Raw genomic sequence first — 17,806 nt, 5'->3', positions numbered from 1 at the left:
AGCGTTCCAAGTGCCTCCCAGTCTTCTCTTGGCCCTTCTCCTCCCACAGTGTCTCTGTTTTCTCTCTCCAGCAGCGTCTCGTGGTCTCATGTTGCTCACCCTTGGGCCAGGACCAGACACCATGGGTGCTGCACTGCAGCCCTTGGCCGGCACCGGGTCTGCACTTGTCCCATTCCCAGGAGCTTTTCCTGCCCTGCCGTGCACCCTGGGTAACCAGTGCTGCAGAATCACCCTTGCTCCTGTCCTCTCACCCCCTCTCCTCCGGGCAGGGAGGAACACAAACTCGAAGCTCTCAAGCTCTGGAGCCGCATCCCTGCAGTGCTCAGGGCTGGGTGTCCCAGCGCTCGCCCTTTCCGTGGGGCTGTGCCTGGATCTGTGCCTTCGTTTGCCGGGATGGACCTGGCCCCGGCTGCACACCCACCCCAAGGATCTCCCCAGATCAGCAGCTGTGGCCCAAAAAGAAAAGTGCGTAGAGGTCAGCGCAGCAGTGGAAAAGACGGAGAAGCTCCGTCCTGGCAGAGACTCTCCCCCACCCCAGGAGGAAGGCGCAGCGTGCCGGGCTGCGTTCCTGCAGAGCACGTGATGTGTGCAGCACTGCTGCTCGAGAGTGAGTCCTCCTGGTTGTTCTGCTGAATGCCACTGCACTTAACATACAGAAACGCCTCTGCTGCTCTTCCTCACCCCTGTTCCTCAGCGTCAGAAGCAGCCGGGAACAATTTCCCTCACAGTAAAGTCAGAGGAGGCCGTGGCCCCGGCTGTTCCTCGGTGTGCCAGAGCTGCAGCAAGCAGCCCAGCCTCGCTCTGTTAGAGTCACAGCTGTGACATCCAGCAAAAGTGGCAAATAAAATCTTTCCAACCCCTGTTTGTGTGAAATGCAGTGTTGATGTGCAGCTGTTCTGCCTGTCTGGCTGCTGGGACGACCATCGGCTTTGCAGCAGAGGATCTTTGTTGAGGTGTAGTGTAAGGGAACGTCCCCAACAGGAACACTGCTTGTGAGGGCTTCTCCCATGACTTTTTACTTTGCAAACAACTGCATGAGTTGAAATTAGCAGGGAACTTGTAGCGCTCACCCTGAGGTTGGCAATAATCCATGGCTTGAGAACAACTCATTTCGTTTAGCTCACAGCATCCACAGCAATGGGACACACTGAGGCCAATCCTGCAGCCAGACTGCAGGGCTGCCCTCTGTCTGCTGACCCTCTGTGAGCAGAACCAGAGTCACCTCTCAGCTCCACGCCGGTGGGAAATGCTCCGCACAGAACCGCAGCTGAGAATGGCCTCTGTTCAGAGGGGAGGATCGTCAGCGATCCCGGCCATGAAAGATGCTGGGAGAATTTGCTGGGGAATGGTGAAAATTCAACTTCCTTTCCCATAACTCCTTCTCACTCCAAAATGCCTTTCCAAAACGCCCATAAATCCTCGCCTTAAGTGCTGTGTTGGGAATTGCTGGAAAGGAGCAACTGCAGCTGCGAGGAGGAAGGCAGCATCCGTCTGGGAGCAGAGAGAGCAATAATGGGGCCATTGAGCACAGCCACCCCCGGTGCCCGGGCTGCCCGACGCGGAGGGGGTGGCAGGGGGGGCCCAGCCCTGCACGGCTCGGGTTTGGGAGGCGTTCACCGACAGCCCCGCGGGCTGCAGGGTAAAGCAAAGCGGGGACTGCGAGAAACCACTTCCTGAATGCTGCACATCAAACGGTGGGAGGCATCGCTCCGAGCCTCGGGGGTTTTCTCCCCACAGTAGCGCGGAGATTACAGTGGTAGGTGAGGAATGGATCTTTGCTTCTTTTTCCCAGGGTTTTTCTAAGATTAAACATCTCCGGTAACACATCCTGGCACCTTTTGATCTGCCCTGTAGGGGAAATCCCCGAAGTCCCCCGAGCATCCTTGTTCTTCATGCTAAAAACACAATGAAGAGCCCATGGGAACGCGGGGCTGTGGTTGGCGCGGTCTGGCGGGGGCCGTGGGTGGCGCACGGCAGCGCTGAGCCCCTCGGCGCCGCGCTGCAGGCCGGCACACGGCAGCGCCGAGCGCCTTTCCACGCCGGCCGCCCTCGCCGTCACGCGGCGCGGCGCCGCTGCCCCCTGCCGGCCCTCCGGACCGGACGCCGCCACGGCCGGCAGGGAGCGCCTCTCGCCCCGCGGTCCTCCCTGCCGCAAGGCGGCGCTGCAGCGGACGGCGCGCCGCAAGGGCCGCTCCTGCCGCCTCCTCCCCGCCGCACGCGGCTCTCACGGCGCCGCGGCGGCTATAAAGGGGCGGGAGCCGCGCGCCGCCCCTTCTCTGCCCGCTGGGCCGCAGTGCGTGAGTGGGGCTGGGAGGGGGAGGAGGAGGCGGGGGTGAAGGGCGGCCGCGGCCCGGTGCGATCCCGGCCGCCGCGTGGGGCTGCGCCCATCGGGGGCGCTCGGTTGGGTCGGCGCGGGTCGCGGCGCGCCGTTCGCCGCGTTCTGGCTCTGGTCCCGCCCGCTGCCAGCGCCGCCTCTGACCCGCGTTTCTCCCCGCAGACGCCCCGAGCGCGCGCAGCCGTCCGGACGATGAGCGCGGCGGGCAGCGGCTACCCCATGGCCTCGCTGTACGTGGGCGACCTGCACCCCGACGTGACCGAGGCGATGCTGTACGAGAAGTTCAGCCCCGCGGGGCCCGTGCTGTCCATCCGCGTGTGTCGCGATATGATCACCCGCCGCTCCCTCGGTTACGCCTACGTCAACTTCCAGCAGCCCGCTGACGGTACGCGCCGCGCCCGGCGCCCTCCTGCCGTTCCTCGCCCCGCACCGCCGAGCCGCTCGCTGTGCCGCCCCGCACGATGGCCGCGCGGCTGCCGGACGCTCGGTTCTTCGGGGTCCCGCTCGGGTGGAGCGTTGCCCTGCCGGCCGTCCCGGCTGCTCCGTACGGAGGAGATGCGGCCTTGGGGAGGTGGGTGCGGGGGGGGTGGCGGCGGTCGGACCCGATGGCCTTACGGGCCTGCAGCCTCAACGGTTCGTGGTTCTGTGTGTTCTGTAGCGGCCTTTCGGTGTGCTCCATCCGTAGGGTAAGTAATCACCTGACCAGCAGTTGTGGAGCTGGAGGCGTTTTTCACAGGCACTTCTTACAGAGCAGAAGTCTCTTCTTCTGGCTGCTCACCTGTTGTAACTTCACTCCTGGTGGAGCTGATGGCTGCATGTTGCTGTGTGTGCAGGCAGCTGCGCAGCACTCTGATGTTCTTGAGCTGGTGGGAAAGGTTCGCTGTGCAGTGTGTGGAACTGTGCTGTCTCGTGGGCAGAATCCATGCTGGTTTACTCTGGCTGGATTGTTTTTAATAGTTCAATTTGGCACCTTCTTAAGTAGATGTTCCAGGGCTAAAGCAGTGGAAACGTACAAAAGATGGGACAGAAAAGGTGATTGTGTGTGTGTGAAGCGCCTTTTTTCTCTAGAAAAGTAGGTCGGTATTTTCTGCCCTCGTTTTCAGAGCCGTTACTTGTTGACTGGCGCTCATTTATTGCTCTGAGCGGTGATTTAGCAGGGTCTATATATAGACATCTCCAGAACAGATAGGCGAGAGCGCTTCCCTTGGATTCAGGATCAATTCATAACAGCCAGTGACCTCCTGTTGCCTGCAATTGGCCGTCCTGCTTTGCAGTTTTGTAGAGAGCAGATAGCAGATAAATACATTGCCTTCAGGTCAAAGTCTTCACGTGGTGTGGAAAAGAAATGTCATCACAAAGCCGTGCTCCTGCAAGCCAGTAGAGCCTCTGAGCTCTCGGCAGATTTCATGTGAGCTGGCTGTGATGTGCCCTCTGCCGCTGTCCTCTTCCCAGCTCAGGCTGCCTCTGTGCTCTTAAAGTAGAGAAGTCCTGTGTCGTGTGGGTGTAGGTGTGATGTTGAAAGGGAAGGGTAGCTGTTGTGTGTGCTTGCTGTAGCAGGAAGAAGTTCCCATAGAAATATGGAGATAGCTGGCCTCCACATGTGTCTCAAGGCAAACTTTTTATGGTAATAAATAGGCGTGAGGTTGGGGGGATGTTGCGTCATTCTGGGCTCCTGGAGAAGCAGCAGACGTTTTAGGAAGTCCCAGTGCTTGGATTGATACTTTGACAGAGTAGCTGGTGTCCTGTTACTGGTAGGTCTTACAAGGTCAAGTGACTTGAACCTTATCTTTCAGTTGCTACTGGGAGGAAGAAATGTGCCAAGTCTCCTGCCTGCACAAAGAGATCTCTTTCGAAAAGCTCCTTCCTGGTGCAGCAAACAGCAGTGTGTAATTTTGTATGAGTAAAGGGCAGCTACTGTGCTGAATGTAATGGGGCAGAACATCAGCAGGTGGGAGGCACAGCAGCTGGTGCGTTGGGGTCTCTCTGAAACCGAGACTCAAACTTCATGGGGAATATAATTTTTGTTGTCAAATGCATGAGTTTTAGGTTTGGCTTCAAGGTGGCTGTGCTTTCTGCATGAGGGCTTTCAGAGAAGACGGATCTGTACTTTCTTTCTAGGGATGCATAATCAGAAATGCATTTGGGCTTATATTGTCCATTCTAGGAAATGACGGGCAGCATTCTGTAGCACTGCTACAGCACGGTGCATAAAAGCACTCGGGAAGCTTTGTGCTCCCAAAACTTGTAGGAAAGCTCTTGTGGGCGCACTGCTGGTGTGTTAGAAATGGTGGAAGGCAGTGAAGCTGATAGGATGGTTTGTATTTCCTGGATACCTTCTGTACAAGTGGGAGTGCTTTGTAAATCTGAAGGTTTGTCACATCTTAACCTTTGTGTGGGAAATGGGATTCTCTCCTTACTGCCCAGAACTGTAAATTAGAAGCAGAACTGTTTACAAGGTGGGCAGCAGCCAGAACTTTGCTGTTCTTTGGGACCAGCAGGGGATCACTGTATTCACATCCTGAACATCTGAGTTTCCAGAACTCTGCGTCTAAACTGGTTCAGGGCTTGCATTTTTCTTGGTTTTCCTCAGCTAATGGAGCGATGCTTTACCCTGGGTTACTTTTTGGACACGCGTTGTCTGATAGTCTGCAGAGAGGTTGTTTTTAATGAAAATGAGCTCTGCTGCCTTCAGCTGAAGCTCTGTGGCACAGCAGTCGGTGAATGCGCAGTGCTGGGTCCGTGCTGTTCTGGTAGGCAGCTCAGGGAATGCTTCAGAGTTCTGGCGAGTTCAGACTTGGCCATGGTTGTTAATATTTTTAACTGTAAGTGGAAAGAAAACAAACTCATTTTATTTGGAAGAAAAGCTTTTAAATATGTTCCTCATGCAGTGTCGTTGTGTTGCAGGGTTTCATAACGTTGACAGTTAGGACAACTCAGATAATGATGGAGAGAAACTTCAACGTGGCCATAGAGATAAGCTGCTCTGGGAGTACAGAGAACACCACGTGTTTCTCAAGCCAAGAAGGAACCTGAGGCTGGGATGAGATAAGTGTCTCTAAACAGAGAGCTGTAGGAGGGTGTGGATAAACTTGTCCCTCCTCCTTAAAGGAGAGACGGCAGCATGAAAGACGTGCAGTGCAAAGCAGGGGTGCAGTTGGAAGGAAGGAGTGGTTTTGTACGTGATCTTCACTGCTGGCAGCGTTTTGTGACACTTCAGTGATGAAGGGACTGAAGGAATGGGCATCAAGTATGCTGATTAACCTTGCCAGCTCTAAGTGGCTAAATTTGCACTGTTTTTGTTGTCAGGTCTTTATTAGCTAGTGACACAAGCGAGAGCACAGAGGTCTGCAGAGCAGCTGACAAAACTCCTTGTGCTGAGCTTCTGCGAGTGACTCCTGGTGCGTGGTATGTCTGTGCTGCTCAGCCACACGGCCATCTCCAGCACTGTGTTAGCTCTGTGTCAGGGAGCCTAGCCTGCAGGTGAGAATCATTACTTTGAGGCCTAAGGCAAGCTTCAAGGAATGCTCATATATTGGTTTTCCCTGTCCAAAAGGCACTTGAAGAAGAATGGAGAAAGCCTGGAAGAGACTCAGTGTGTGAGCAGTGTTGGGTTTGAGTTGCAGTCCAGCCTGCTGGGAGGATGACAGGAACCAGTGGGAGAGAAACAGATACAGGAGCTGAAATGGCTGAAGGTTGGTGGCTTAAGTAGGGGGAAATGAGGAGGCGTTCGCTCAGGTGGAGGAAATGAATTTGCTGTGTTTATTCTGGGTCACTGTTATCCCTGTGCCGATCCTTCAGGGGCTTTCTCAGGTACTGGTGTGATGTGACTGCGTTTCTGCCTGGGAGTGTGGCAGCCCTCAGGTTAAGAAATCTGTCTGGGGCTTTCTTGCACCACTGCTAACAAGTGCTTTAGCATTTGCACGTACGTCAAGCAGAGTATGCTACTGCTGTGCAGTGCTAGATGGCTGCGTAGAGCAGGGCAGTAGCATCTGCTTACGATGTGCTTAGAAAGCTTGGCAGACCCGTGAGCAGGTTCCTAGCCTGTATCTCAGTGGCCGCACAGCGCTTCGCAGTTCCTCTGGTTGCTTGCCTCTGCTTCCTCTGCTCGGCACCTTTCAGCAGGAGCTGTTTCTGCTGCAGATGGAACATGCAGCTTGTTTGTGTCCTTGCCAGTGCATGCTTCTGCAGCAGCTCTCCTTGCTATAAATAAGCACTGCCAAATTTGACGGCCTGCACCGAGTTGCCTGCTGAAGCGCTACCAGGAGTGGCGATGGGGGCAGCCACAGGGCTGCACTGATTCAGAGCAGCAGCTGAGGAATCATTTTAGCATGGCAGTTAATTGAATGTAAAGCTTTTAAATAGCTAGTGGAGCAAGCAGAGCCCTAGCATGTAAGATTTTCCTCTGAGATGGTTTTTGTCCTTCTAATGTTGTAAGTCTCTCTGCTTCAGTAACGAGATCCAGCAGAACTTGTTTCACAGTAGGGATTGTGTGAAGGACTGGGGAAAAAAGAGATGGCACCAGTTCAACTTAAAGAGCAGTAGCAGGAAAAGTCTTCAAAGCACATGAGAAGCTCTAATAAACTTTCGTGCAGCAGTTCACTGATTTTGAGGTAGGGAGTGCAGGAGACTTCTGTAGGCAGTGCCCCACTGAGGATCTGGAGAGCTCTGTGAAATGCTGTATGGCTTCTCTGCTCTAACAAAGCATCACTTGAGAGGAGAAGGTATTGGTGTTGGCTTTTGGGCTGAATTTGCTGCCCTGAACTGATATCAGTAACTGAGTGACAGTGGTGTGAAGAACTGAGCCAAAGAAATATGGAAAACTTGGGTTCTGCCCTGTTAATGTTCCTTGGTCTTAATGCGTATTTATCCCTTTATTTCCCTGCCTCGTGCTGGGAATTGAGTCTCTCTTTCTCTGCCGACTCCATGTTAGGAGCGTTTCCTGGCACAGAAGAGTCACAAGCATCTGAATTTTATGAAGCAGATCCTGACGAGTGTACGCAATGATCCGTTAATACATCAGTAGGCAGCAGAAATAGAATCGTGACGACGGGGTTCAGTGTGGCCCAGGATGGCAGCACTGGGGTTTCAGAGCTGAGTTAAATGCTTCCCTGTTCGTCAAGTTGGGTACCTGGGCCTCTTTCTCAGCATGTTGTCTGTTGGCACTGTTGCCCTTTAGTCAGAAAATTGGAAATCATTTGTTGGCCACCAACGATAGAGGCTGGTTGTGTTCTTCCCTGCCAGCCGTGTGTTTGTGTGCGTTCTCCGTCTCTGACCTGACAGAGAAGCGATCATTTTCTCTTAGTAGAAATGCGCATGAGTAGTTGAGAGCTGCCTGCATTTTCCCTTCTTTTGATTTCAGCAGTTTACCTTCATAATAGCGAGGAATGTAGCCAAGTCTAAGTACTTTGGCATTCATTTTTCTGTGGCTATGAAAACATCAAAATGTCAGTTCAGAAAAGATTATTAAATCTGTTATGTTCTCAAATATGTCTAGTAACTGTGCTGCAAGGACCTCCCTTGAAACATGGAGTTAAACTAAAAGTAGCCATTGGAATTGACCCATGTTATCGCCCCAAAGTCTCTCTAATTTCATTTACATTGCCACTCACGTGATGGAAGCCTTTGTGCTTTAACAAGCCATAGAAACCTGTTCTGCACTTCTCTTGCAGCTGAACGTGCTCTAGACACCATGAACTTCGATGTGATCAAAGGGAAGCCCATTCGCATCATGTGGTCTCAGAGGGACCCCTCGTTGAGGAAGTCGGGGGTTGGGAACGTCTTCATTAAGAACCTGGACAAATCCATTGACAACAAGGCACTTTATGACACATTCTCAGCGTTTGGGAATATTTTGTCCTGCAAGGTGAGATGTGGTGACTTTTTCCCACTCTACTGTAGTGGCGACGCGATCAGAGACACCCGGTGTAGGAGGCAGGAGTGGCACTGTCACCAAATGGAGGGCTGCCTCTTGAAGGCAGAGCTGACCAGAAGGTCAGGGATTGCTGGAGTTGTCAGGTTTGGTCGTGAAATGAGCCAGTCTAAACACAGACATCTCACTGCTTTGGCCCTCAGCAGCCACCTGCTCTCGTGTGCTGACGCTGCAGTTGAGCGTGGCGGAGGTGTGCGCTCCCAGGTCTGACAGATTGGTTTCCTCCCGTGTGTCTAGGTGGTGTGTGATGAGAATGGCTCTAAGGGCTACGCATTTGTGCACTTTGAGACCCAGGATGCTGCAGATAGAGCCATCGAGAAGATGAACGGCATGCTGCTAAACGACCGCAAAGTGTGAGTGTCACAGCAGCAGCAGCAGCGAGCGCATGAACCGTGATGCATCTCGGTATTAACAGGGACACACAAGGTTCTCCTGGCCCAAGCCTTGGCCTGCTACCTCTCCACTACAGGGCTGGTGAGTGACCCTGCCCAAGCCATAGCCTGCTCCCCTTCCATTGCAGGGCTGTGGTTTCCCTAACCAAGCCTTGATTTGCTCCCTCTGCAAGTGGGCTGGGTGGGTGTCTGGCCAGTACTCTTCACTGCAGAGCTGGGTGGGCATCCTAGGCTGCTGCTTTTCACTGTAGGACAGGGGACTTTTCTGGTTGGCCTGCGGCCTCTCTGTCCTCCTGTTCTGGCACTCTTTCTTCTCCCTGTGTCTGGCTACTACTACAAAAAAGAATTCTTTTTTTTTTTTGCCTCACTGCAAATCATGTGCTGTGTTTTTTTTTTTTTTTTTTTTTTTTTTTAAACAAGTTCCTCACTTAATTTCATTCTTTCATACAGATTTGTTGGGAGATTCAAGTCTCGTAAAGAGCGGGAGGCTGAGCTGGGAGCCAAGGCAAAGGAATTCACCAACGTTTATATTAAGAACTTTGGGGATGACATGGATGATGAAAGACTAAAGGAACTCTTCAGTAAATATGGTAAGTACCGAAACTCTAATGCGACTGCGAATTTCATGAGCTGTGCTAATTTAAGTGCTGCTGCCATCTGAATACGTCTGCTGGGGTGACTTTGAGGCTGATGAATTGGAAGAGATGAGGAGTGGGCAGTAATTCTGTCAAACATTGGACAGGAGGCAGAGAGTGGCCAGCAGAGGAGTGAGAGAAGAAGGCTAGGGTGATTCTGTGGAGCTTGATAGACTTGAAATAGCCTTACATTATGTTTCACTAACCCTGTCCCTTGGTAACAGGTAAGACTCTGAGTGTTAAAGTGATGACAGACCCTACTGGAAAATCCAAAGGCTTTGGCTTTGTAAGCTTTGAAAAGCATGAAGATGCTAACAAGGTATGACCGAGTGTTAATGCTGCCTGCGTGTCTTTGGAGAAGGGCTTTCTTGGCTTGTCATAGAAGCCGGTTGAGATAAAATTCTGCCTCAGATGTAAACCTCTTCTGGATGTGGGGGCTTGAAGCCATTTGCATGTCACCACGTTGTGACCTTGCTTCAGGATTAAGCTGACACTTCTCAGGTTACTAGATGCACACAGAATGCTGTTGTTTAATCTGAACATTAATTGCTGAAGAAGTGCTCTGGTGGATGGCTTAGGGAGTGAGTGTTCTTGGAGCAGTGTCTTTGGAGCCTTATGTTTGTTATTGTTTGACACTGGCTACAGAAGGGGTGGGGGTAAATTCACAAGTTCCTGCTGTTAGTCCAGCATTACGGTAAGGTTGTCAGCGTGGTCTCTCTTGGTAACTTCAGTTTATCTTTAATTAGCTGGTGTAAAACGGGAGCAGCGCAGAGGTGCTGTGGCAGCTGTTGGCTAACGAGCAGGGAGATCTTTGGGCAGCCAAGTTCTTAACAGGATCGGCTGCTGTCCTGTTCCAGCAATTGACAGTTTTCTTTGACCCCTCTGTCCAGGCAGTGGAAGAAATGAATGGGAAGGATATCAATGGGAAAATGGTGTTTGTAGGCCGAGCACAGAAGAAGGTGGAGCGCCAGGCAGAGCTGAAAAGGAGATTTGAACAGCTAAAACAAGAGAGAATCAGCCGGTACCAGGTGAACAGCCTGCCCCTCTTCTGAATTTAAGTACAGTTTTCCATCTGTTGGTAGGCTTAAAAGGCACTGGCCGCAGTCGTCACCCTGTGATATATTCTTAGAGTGCAAACTTTAAGGTGACTCCATGGAACTTGGAGATTTCCATGCATGGTCTTCACAATGAAGCACTTAGGAGGATGTGAGAGAAGTCATGCAGTCATCTTTAATTTCACATGAGCATACCTGAAAGGATGGAAAGAGATGTGACTCTGAGCTGCTGTTGGTTCAGTTTTTAGCAAAATTGTGCCAGAGATTGCATCTGAATCTTTCCCGCTCCTTGCAATGCAGTGCAGGACTGGGGACACATGATGCAACAAGAAAGCAGAGGAAATCCAGACAGGCTCTTTCACTGCATTGGAGTTTGTCTCTACACCTTTGCAACATTTATTGCCATCAGTCTTGGTATGACAGATGTCCTGCTTAGTTGAGAGGTTTTAGACAAATGACAGCTTTGGCAGATGGATGCTGACAGTTGATGTGCTGAAGATTCTCTTTATTACTGTAGATGTCTTAATTATCCTACTGTTCTCTACCTTTCAGGGAGTTAACCTATACATTAAAAACCTAGATGACACTATAGATGATGAAAAACTGAGGAAGGAATTCTCACCTTTTGGGTCAATAACAAGTGCAAAGGTACTGTGGGGCTTGGGGATTTTGGGATTTTAAGGCCCGAGGATGGAACTGTTACTTGACAAAGGACTGACGGGCAGATGTATATCCCCTCATTGGTGCAGTCATGAGAATTTTGGGCAGATTTCCTTGGGTCTCATCGTGATTTTACTGATAACTTGTTTGATTCCTCATCAGAAGTGGGGGGGACAAGAGGTGGAAAACATTGCCATGTCATGCTGATTGGCAAGCAGGCATTTCTTCACGTTTGATTAGAGGCTGCACCTAATCTTTCCCATTCCTTGCTGTGCAGTGTGAGTCTGGGGACGCATGGTGCTGACAGAAAGGCAGAGCGAATCCAGACAAGTGGTTCTTCATTGACTAATTGTCCCTACACCTCTGCAACAGTTCTTCCTTGAAATCTTCTATTTCTCTGCGGTCAAAAATAGAGATTCTTAAACTGTTCTTGAAATGTTGCTCTACCAGCAATTGGTCTTTACTGCAGGTGATGCTGGAAGATGGACGGAGCAAAGGATTTGGCTTTGTCTGCTTTTCCTCTCCAGAGGAAGCTACGAAAGCTGTGACAGAGATGAATGGTCGAATAGTGGGCTCAAAGCCACTCTATGTTGCACTTGCACAAAGGAAAGAAGAGCGGAAGGCTCATCTAACTAATCAGTACATGCAGCGCATTGCTGGCATGAGAGCCTTGCCAGCCAACACAATCATTAATCAGTTCCAGCCTGCTGCTGGCGGTTATTTCATGCCTGCTGTGCCCCAGGTAAGCTGAGCAAGTTAGTGTGGTGTTATGATCATTTTAACTGTGCTTGGGCCCTGAGTTGTTTGCATTCATCCCATTGAGTCTTTCTTATGCCCATGAGCAAGCAACTCCTAACGGGGAGTGCAGTCAGTGGAGTTAATTGTGACGTCCTGGCTGCATGCTCTCTTAATTTGAGTTGGGCGTTGAGTCTGGGGAAAAACTGCCAAAACACACTGTGAACAATGCTTGTTGTTCACTGAGATGTTGCCTTTAGCTCGTTTGGTCTCCCTCCAGGCTCAGAGCAGACCCACTTACTATGCACCCAATCAGATGGCACAGATGAGACCCAACCCGCGCTGGCAGCAAGGAGGAAGACCTCAAGGTGAGCGTCTAGAGACGGCTTTGGTGGTGTGGCCCTCTGGGTTGTGCCTTCTGGCGTGAATGCATGCTTTCCTTTCTGTGCGCAGCTTCAGCTTGCTTCCTGTAGCTGAGCGGCCCGACTCAGCGGTCAGTTCTGGTTTGAGGATTTCCTCTCGTTTCCTCCATCAGGCTTCCAGGGAATGCCAAGCGCCATGCGTCAGTCTGGGCCACGGCCAGCCCTGCGCCACCTGGCCCCTGCTGGCACTGCTCCTGTCTCTCGTGGCCTCCCTGTTTCTGCCCAGCGAGTCGGTAAGGCGTCTGCCTCCCAGGCTCTTCTCCTCAGCTGCGGGGGGTGAGGGTGCTGTTGAGACTTGACTTCTACTCACAAAGGTGGTTGTCAGAAACAGACGCCTGCAGTGAGGGGCAGAGACAGCACCTGAATCTTTCCTATTCCTTGCTGTGCAGTGCTGGTCTAGGGACAGTTGGTGCTACAGCACAGCAGCAGAAATCCAGATGGGTTATTTTCCACTTACTTGGAACTCATCTCTACAGCTCTGCAACATTTACCGCTGTAAATAGGACTGCAGGTTATGGATATTGTTCTCAGAGTAGGGCACCCACATTTTATTTGATGGCGTAACTAGACAATACCATAAATGCAGAATGTAGAATAGTCCTTTTCTGAAATATCCAGTTGTAATTTGGAGACCAGTTTCTAAGCCAGTATTTGCCTGTGCAGTGCATAGTTTGAATTTAGCAGTCATTAAGATGCCTCAGGTTATTTGCTGTGCATTCCTTTGGGTGTTTTTAATCCTGCTCTCCTTTTGCAGGTGTTACCACTGCAGGACAGAACTTGGCTCCTCGTCCACCTGTAGCTGCTCCTGCTCCCAGAGCAGTTCCCCCTTATAAATATGCCTCAAGTGTCCGCAGCCCACATCCACCTGTACAACCTTTGCAGGTAACACAAGGGTCTGTGCCTGAAGCAACTGCAGGCCAACAGGTTTTACATGCAGAGTTTTTGCAGTTTTACATACTGAAGAGCTTTTGCAGAAACAATCAGCACAGCATCTATTTTTGCATCCTTCTATCTGCCTTTCTATAGGCACCTCAGCCTGCAGTACACGTGCAGGGACAGGAGCCACTAACAGCCTCCATGCTGGCTGCTGCCCCTCCCCAGGAGCAGAAACAGATGCTGGGTGAGTGAAACTCTGGCTCTTCCAGATTGCATTTTACTTTGGAAATGTCCCCAGGTTTCATCAACAGCTTTTAAATTAAAATTGTGTCTGAAACCCTTTTTTTCTAGGAGAACGTTTGTTCCCTCTTATTCAAGCTATGCACCCCAGCCTCGCAGGGAAGATCACAGGAATGTTGCTGGAGATTGACAACTCAGAGCTGTTGCACATGCTGGAGTCTCCAGAGTCCCTCCGGTCAAAGGTAAGCTGGCCTGTTCCTTGGCTGGGGTCAGGCTGTGGGGCCCTTTGGCTGAGAGAGAATTCTCACTCGCTGGCTCATCTGTCTTCCTGAAGGTGGAGGAGGCTGTCGCAGTGTTGCAGGCTCACCAAGCCAAGAAAGAAGCTGCCCAGAAGGTGGGTGTGGTTGCTGCTACCTCTTAAGCCAGGAAGACTGGTGAGTGTCTCAGTCCTCGGCTTTGATTAAAAGCTTCCAGGATTGGTAAATAAAGCAAGGCAGTCACTGAGTGTTCTTGGTCTGGGAGGCTTATGTCGGTCTGGGAGCGGCGCCTGTCTGATTTTAGCCAGTTCTTCAAAAATCTGTTTAATTAAGCATCGGAAAGATGATGCGTGAATTGCTGAAGTGCTCCTGTTGGGAGGTCATGGAAGTACAGCAGATTGAGATGAGTCTTGTGCCAGTGCTGATCTAGGAGATAAAATGATGTGCAAGATGTTCTGGTGACTTCAGGGTGAAGTGCTGTGCTGGTGCCATTGCTCGTCCTGCAGTCATCTGCCTGCAGCGTGCATCAAAGGCTGCTGCCAGCAGAGCCATTCCTGGTGCAGCTCTGCCCAAACAAATGCTGTCTCCTGTGTCCAGCTCCAAACGCCTAGAGGAGGCTTTTATTTCCCAGTACCTGGCAGGTAACGTCTTCCTCCTTTTCCTGCAGGATGCAAAGAAGCCAAATAGCCCCTGCCAGGTGTCAGCTCTGCAGATTCTGCACTGTGCTGCAGGACTCAGGGCCGTGCGGCACGTCGCGTAGTTACACTGCATTTTATAAACCAATCCTTAAACTCTTACCAAGCCGACTCTGCGCAGCTCTAGATTTCCAAAACCAGAATTGAGTTTGCAAGCTTCCCTTGTGTTACAGCAGGGTTACCGCTTGTCTTTTCGAAGCGCAACATCGAAGATTTCCAGTTCAAGCATTTTGTGGTTTTGGTTTTAACTCAAAGTCCAGTGTGGAAAGTTCTGGAAAGTCTTTTGTCAATAAAGGAATAAAATCTTTGTCTGCATTTGTCATCGTTCTCTTTTGGTGCGTGATTTTGACGTGGCTCACGGCACTCGACGGCGTTCACCTTGCTGCTGGGGTTGCTGTGAAGCTCCGGGCGCTGCGCGCTTCGGTTCCGGTTCGCCTGCGCCCGCACCTCCCCGCCCGCAGGGGGCGCCTTTTTTCGGCGCTGCGGAAAGGCGGGATTCGCGGGAACTTCCGGGGCGGGGCGCTAAGATGGCGGCCACCAAGCGGGTGCTGTACGTGGGTGAGTGGGGCCGGGGGCTGCGGGCGCCGCGCGGGGCGAGCGGGGCCGTAACGCTGTGCGCCGCAGGCGGGCTGGCGGAGGAGGTGGACGAGAAGGTGCTGCACGCCGCCTTCATCCCGTTCGGCGACATCACCGACATCCAGATCCCGCTGGACTACGAGACCGGTGCGTGGCGGGGCGCGGGGCGGCGGCGCGCTGTGAGCCGGGCTCTGACCGCGGGCTGCGTTCGCAGAGAAGCACCGAGGTTTCGCCTTCGTGGAGTTCGAGCTGGCGGAGGTGAGAGGAGGAGCAAAGCCGCCCTCCGGGATGGCGGCCGGGCCGCGGGGGCTGCCTGCAGCCGAGAGATCTGCCCGGGGCAGCGCGCGGCGGCTTTGCTCCTCTCCCGGTCTGCGGACGCGGAGGCAGCTGCGCCAACTCTGTGTGCCCAGGCTTTTTTCTTTAAAGGAAGAGAGAAGTGGCTGTAACGACGCGTCCTGTTGCTCTTCATACAGGATGCAGCAGCAGCCATTGACAACATGGTACGAGGCCTGCCCTGCTTCACAGCCCGGAGCTCACCTCCGCTGGGACACGGCTGGCCCTGGCCAGCAGCTGCAAACAGCCTGGGGCAGCTCCTGCCACGTGTGCTGGGTGGTGCTGCAGACACGGGTCTGCCTGGGACTGTCGTGCCTGGCCCTGCTTTGCTGGCGTGGTTGCCGCTGCCTGTGGTCTCAGTGCAGCTCCTGAGCTGTGGGGCCCTTGTGGTGCTCAGAAGTGGGGAGAGAGAAAGCCAGCCCTGCTCTCTATGCAGAGGGGACGTAGTGAGTTTTTACCCTGTGGTGGGCTTTGTTCTTTTTTTGTTCTTTGTAGAACGAGTCTGAGCTCTTTGGTCGGACAATTCGAGTGAACTTGGCCAAACCAATGCGAATTAAAGAAGGATCATCTCGGCCAGGTAAGTTGGTGCCTAGGAGAGGAGAAACCCCTGTGGGTGTTCAGCGCTGGGCACACATTGGCCCTTTTGGTTTCCCAAGGCTCTGCTTCCCATTCAAGCCTCGTGGGGTCCCAAGAACCAAAAACATCCCCCAGCCCCTCAGACAGACATGGCTGCGCTTCTAGTTGCTCTCTACAGGGGGCCAGACACGCACTCACACACCAGGCAGGGTTACCGTCACACCTGAAATGGGAGGGAGCCCAGCCATGCTCAGCAAAGTGCTGGCGAGAGGTGGATGGTGGCACGCAGCCAGCGGGCTGTGGGTTATTACTTGGGGGAGTTGCTGGCTCTGTTCCCGTGTCCCCATGCGGGGGGTGATTGCGTGCAGTTCTGGGAGTGGTTGGGCCAGCAGCACCCTGGGTGCAGTCCTGCTGCTGCCAGAGCTGTGCTGAGTCCTGAGTTGCTTGGCCCTGGGCTCAGCGCCCCGTGCTCACCCTGCCCTGCTCTGCTGCAGTGTGGTCAGATGATGAGTGGCTGAAGAGGTTCTCAGGAAAGACTCTGGAAGAGAACACAGAGGAAGGAGGAACAGAGGCACCCAAAGCAGAGACACAGGAGGTAGGGATGGATGGAGCTGGTTGTGCCCTGCTGAGTGCCTCGGAGTGGGGAACGGCCACCTGGGGATCTGGATGCTGCCAGCTTTGGGAACCAGGAGTGAGCTGTGGTCATGTCAGTCCCTGTGTCCCCAAAAGCTTGGTGAGCCCAGAGGGAGCTGCATGTTTTTGCTGCATCCTGCAGCAGCCCCCAGGCTGTGAGGAGCCGCCGTTTTCTGCCTGCTGCCTCCAGGGACTTTCGGAGCTGGACCTGCTGCCGGCCCTGTGCCGCAGGCTGGGGTCGGACCGGCCATCGGGTGGCAGAGCTGAGCAGCAGCGCCGCTGTGTGCCTCCTCCTTGCCTAGGGTGAGCCTCCTGCCAAGAAGTCCCGGGCCAACCCCCAGGTTTACATGGACATCAAGATCGGCAACAAACCTGCAGGGCGGCTCAAGATCCTGCTGCGGTCCGACGTGGTGCCCATGACCGTAGGTGAGCGGTGCTGCTGCTCTGCTGCCCTCGGGCTGTGTGCTGTGCTCACCTCTGCCCCTCGCCCCGAACAGAAAACTTCCGCTGCCTCTGCACTCAGGAGAAAGGCTTCGGCTTCAAGGGGAGCAGCTTCCACCGCATCATCCCCCAATTCATGTGTCAAGCTGGGGACTTCACCAACCACAACGGCACTGGAGGAAAATCCATCTATGGGAAGAAGTTTGATGATGAAAACTTCATCCTGAAGCACACGGGGCCGGGTAGGGTGAGCGCTGTGGGGTTCCTCGAGCTGCTCTGACCGTGCAGCAGCAGCGCCTCGAGCAGACTGCAGTGTGCCCAGGGCAGAAATGCAGCCCCTGTCTCTGCCCACACGCTGTTAATTTCAGTCTTATATCACGGAGAGTTTCAAAGCTGCTTTCCCGTTGGGTTTTAGGGGAGGAATGTTGCAGTGTAACTATGAGCGGTGGAAAGGTGGCAGAAAGCAAGCAGGCCGATCTCCAAGGCTTTGCTGTTGCTGCAGTTAAAAATAGATTAATGCTCTCTACCACTTCACTCTGCTCATACTTGTAGGTGTTTCTTGGCATCGTCAGCTTCCCGCAGTTTCAATATTCACAGACTCTTAAAACCAGCATCGTCTGCGCGGCCCGGAGGGGTTTTAGTTAATTACTGGCATTGCTCCCAGTAACGCTGCGCTGTTTGGTCCCAGGGCTGCTGTCCATGGCAAACTCCGGCCCCAACACCAATGGCTCGCAGTTCTTCATCACCTGTGATAAAACCGACTGGCTGGATGGGAAGCACGTGGTGTTCGGGGAGGTGACGGAGGGCATGGATGTGGTGCGGCAGATCGAGGTCGGTGCCGCAGCGAGGCGGGCCGTGTGCACGCAGCCCTGCCCCCGACTGCCAGCCTTCCTTCCCTTCTGCAGGCTCAGGGCACCAAGGACGGGAAGCCGAAGCAGAAGGTGATCATCTCCGACTGCGGGGAGTGCGTGTGAGCGCGGTGCTGCTGCCCAGCTGCCCCTGCCAGGTTTGGTGCC

General features: G+C 53.1%; 2 protein-coding genes across 2 annotated transcripts; both read left to right on the top strand.

The window, feature by feature from the left end:
• Nucleotides 1-2,527: 2,527 nt before the first annotated feature.
• On the top strand, nt 2,528-14,498 carry PABPC4 (poly(A) binding protein cytoplasmic 4; the record flags this gene model as incomplete). Its single annotated transcript, XM_079546221.1, has 15 exons — nt 2,528-2,720; nt 8,005-8,198; nt 8,502-8,617; nt 9,107-9,246; nt 9,516-9,610; nt 10,182-10,319; nt 10,899-10,994; nt 11,476-11,748; nt 12,022-12,109; nt 12,277-12,396; nt 12,918-13,045; nt 13,190-13,283; nt 13,391-13,521; nt 13,614-13,713; nt 14,204-14,498. 14 exons carry the CDS (start codon nt 2,528-2,530, stop codon nt 13,698-13,700), a joined length of 1,893 nt encoding a protein of 630 aa, XP_079402347.1. The 3' UTR covers nt 13,701-13,713; nt 14,204-14,498.
• Nucleotides 14,499-14,758: 260 nt separating this feature from the next.
• Nucleotides 14,759-17,764, top strand: PPIE (peptidylprolyl isomerase E; the record flags this gene model as incomplete). The annotated part of the gene is made up of 9 exons (XM_079546168.1): nt 14,759-14,954; nt 15,022-15,065; nt 15,281-15,307; nt 15,636-15,717; nt 16,211-16,311; nt 16,652-16,775; nt 16,847-17,032; nt 17,479-17,621; nt 17,696-17,764. 9 exons carry the CDS (start codon nt 14,759-14,761, stop codon nt 17,762-17,764), a joined length of 972 nt encoding a protein of 323 aa, XP_079402294.1.
• Between the last annotated feature and the right edge of the window lie 42 nt (nt 17,765-17,806).

The sequence above is a fragment of the Tetrao urogallus genome, assembly GCF_951394365.1.
Source record: "Tetrao urogallus genome assembly, chromosome: 23".
Lineage (NCBI taxonomy): Eukaryota > Metazoa > Chordata > Aves > Galliformes > Phasianidae > Tetrao > Tetrao urogallus.
This window is presented reverse-complemented; position numbering and strand designations above follow the sequence as displayed.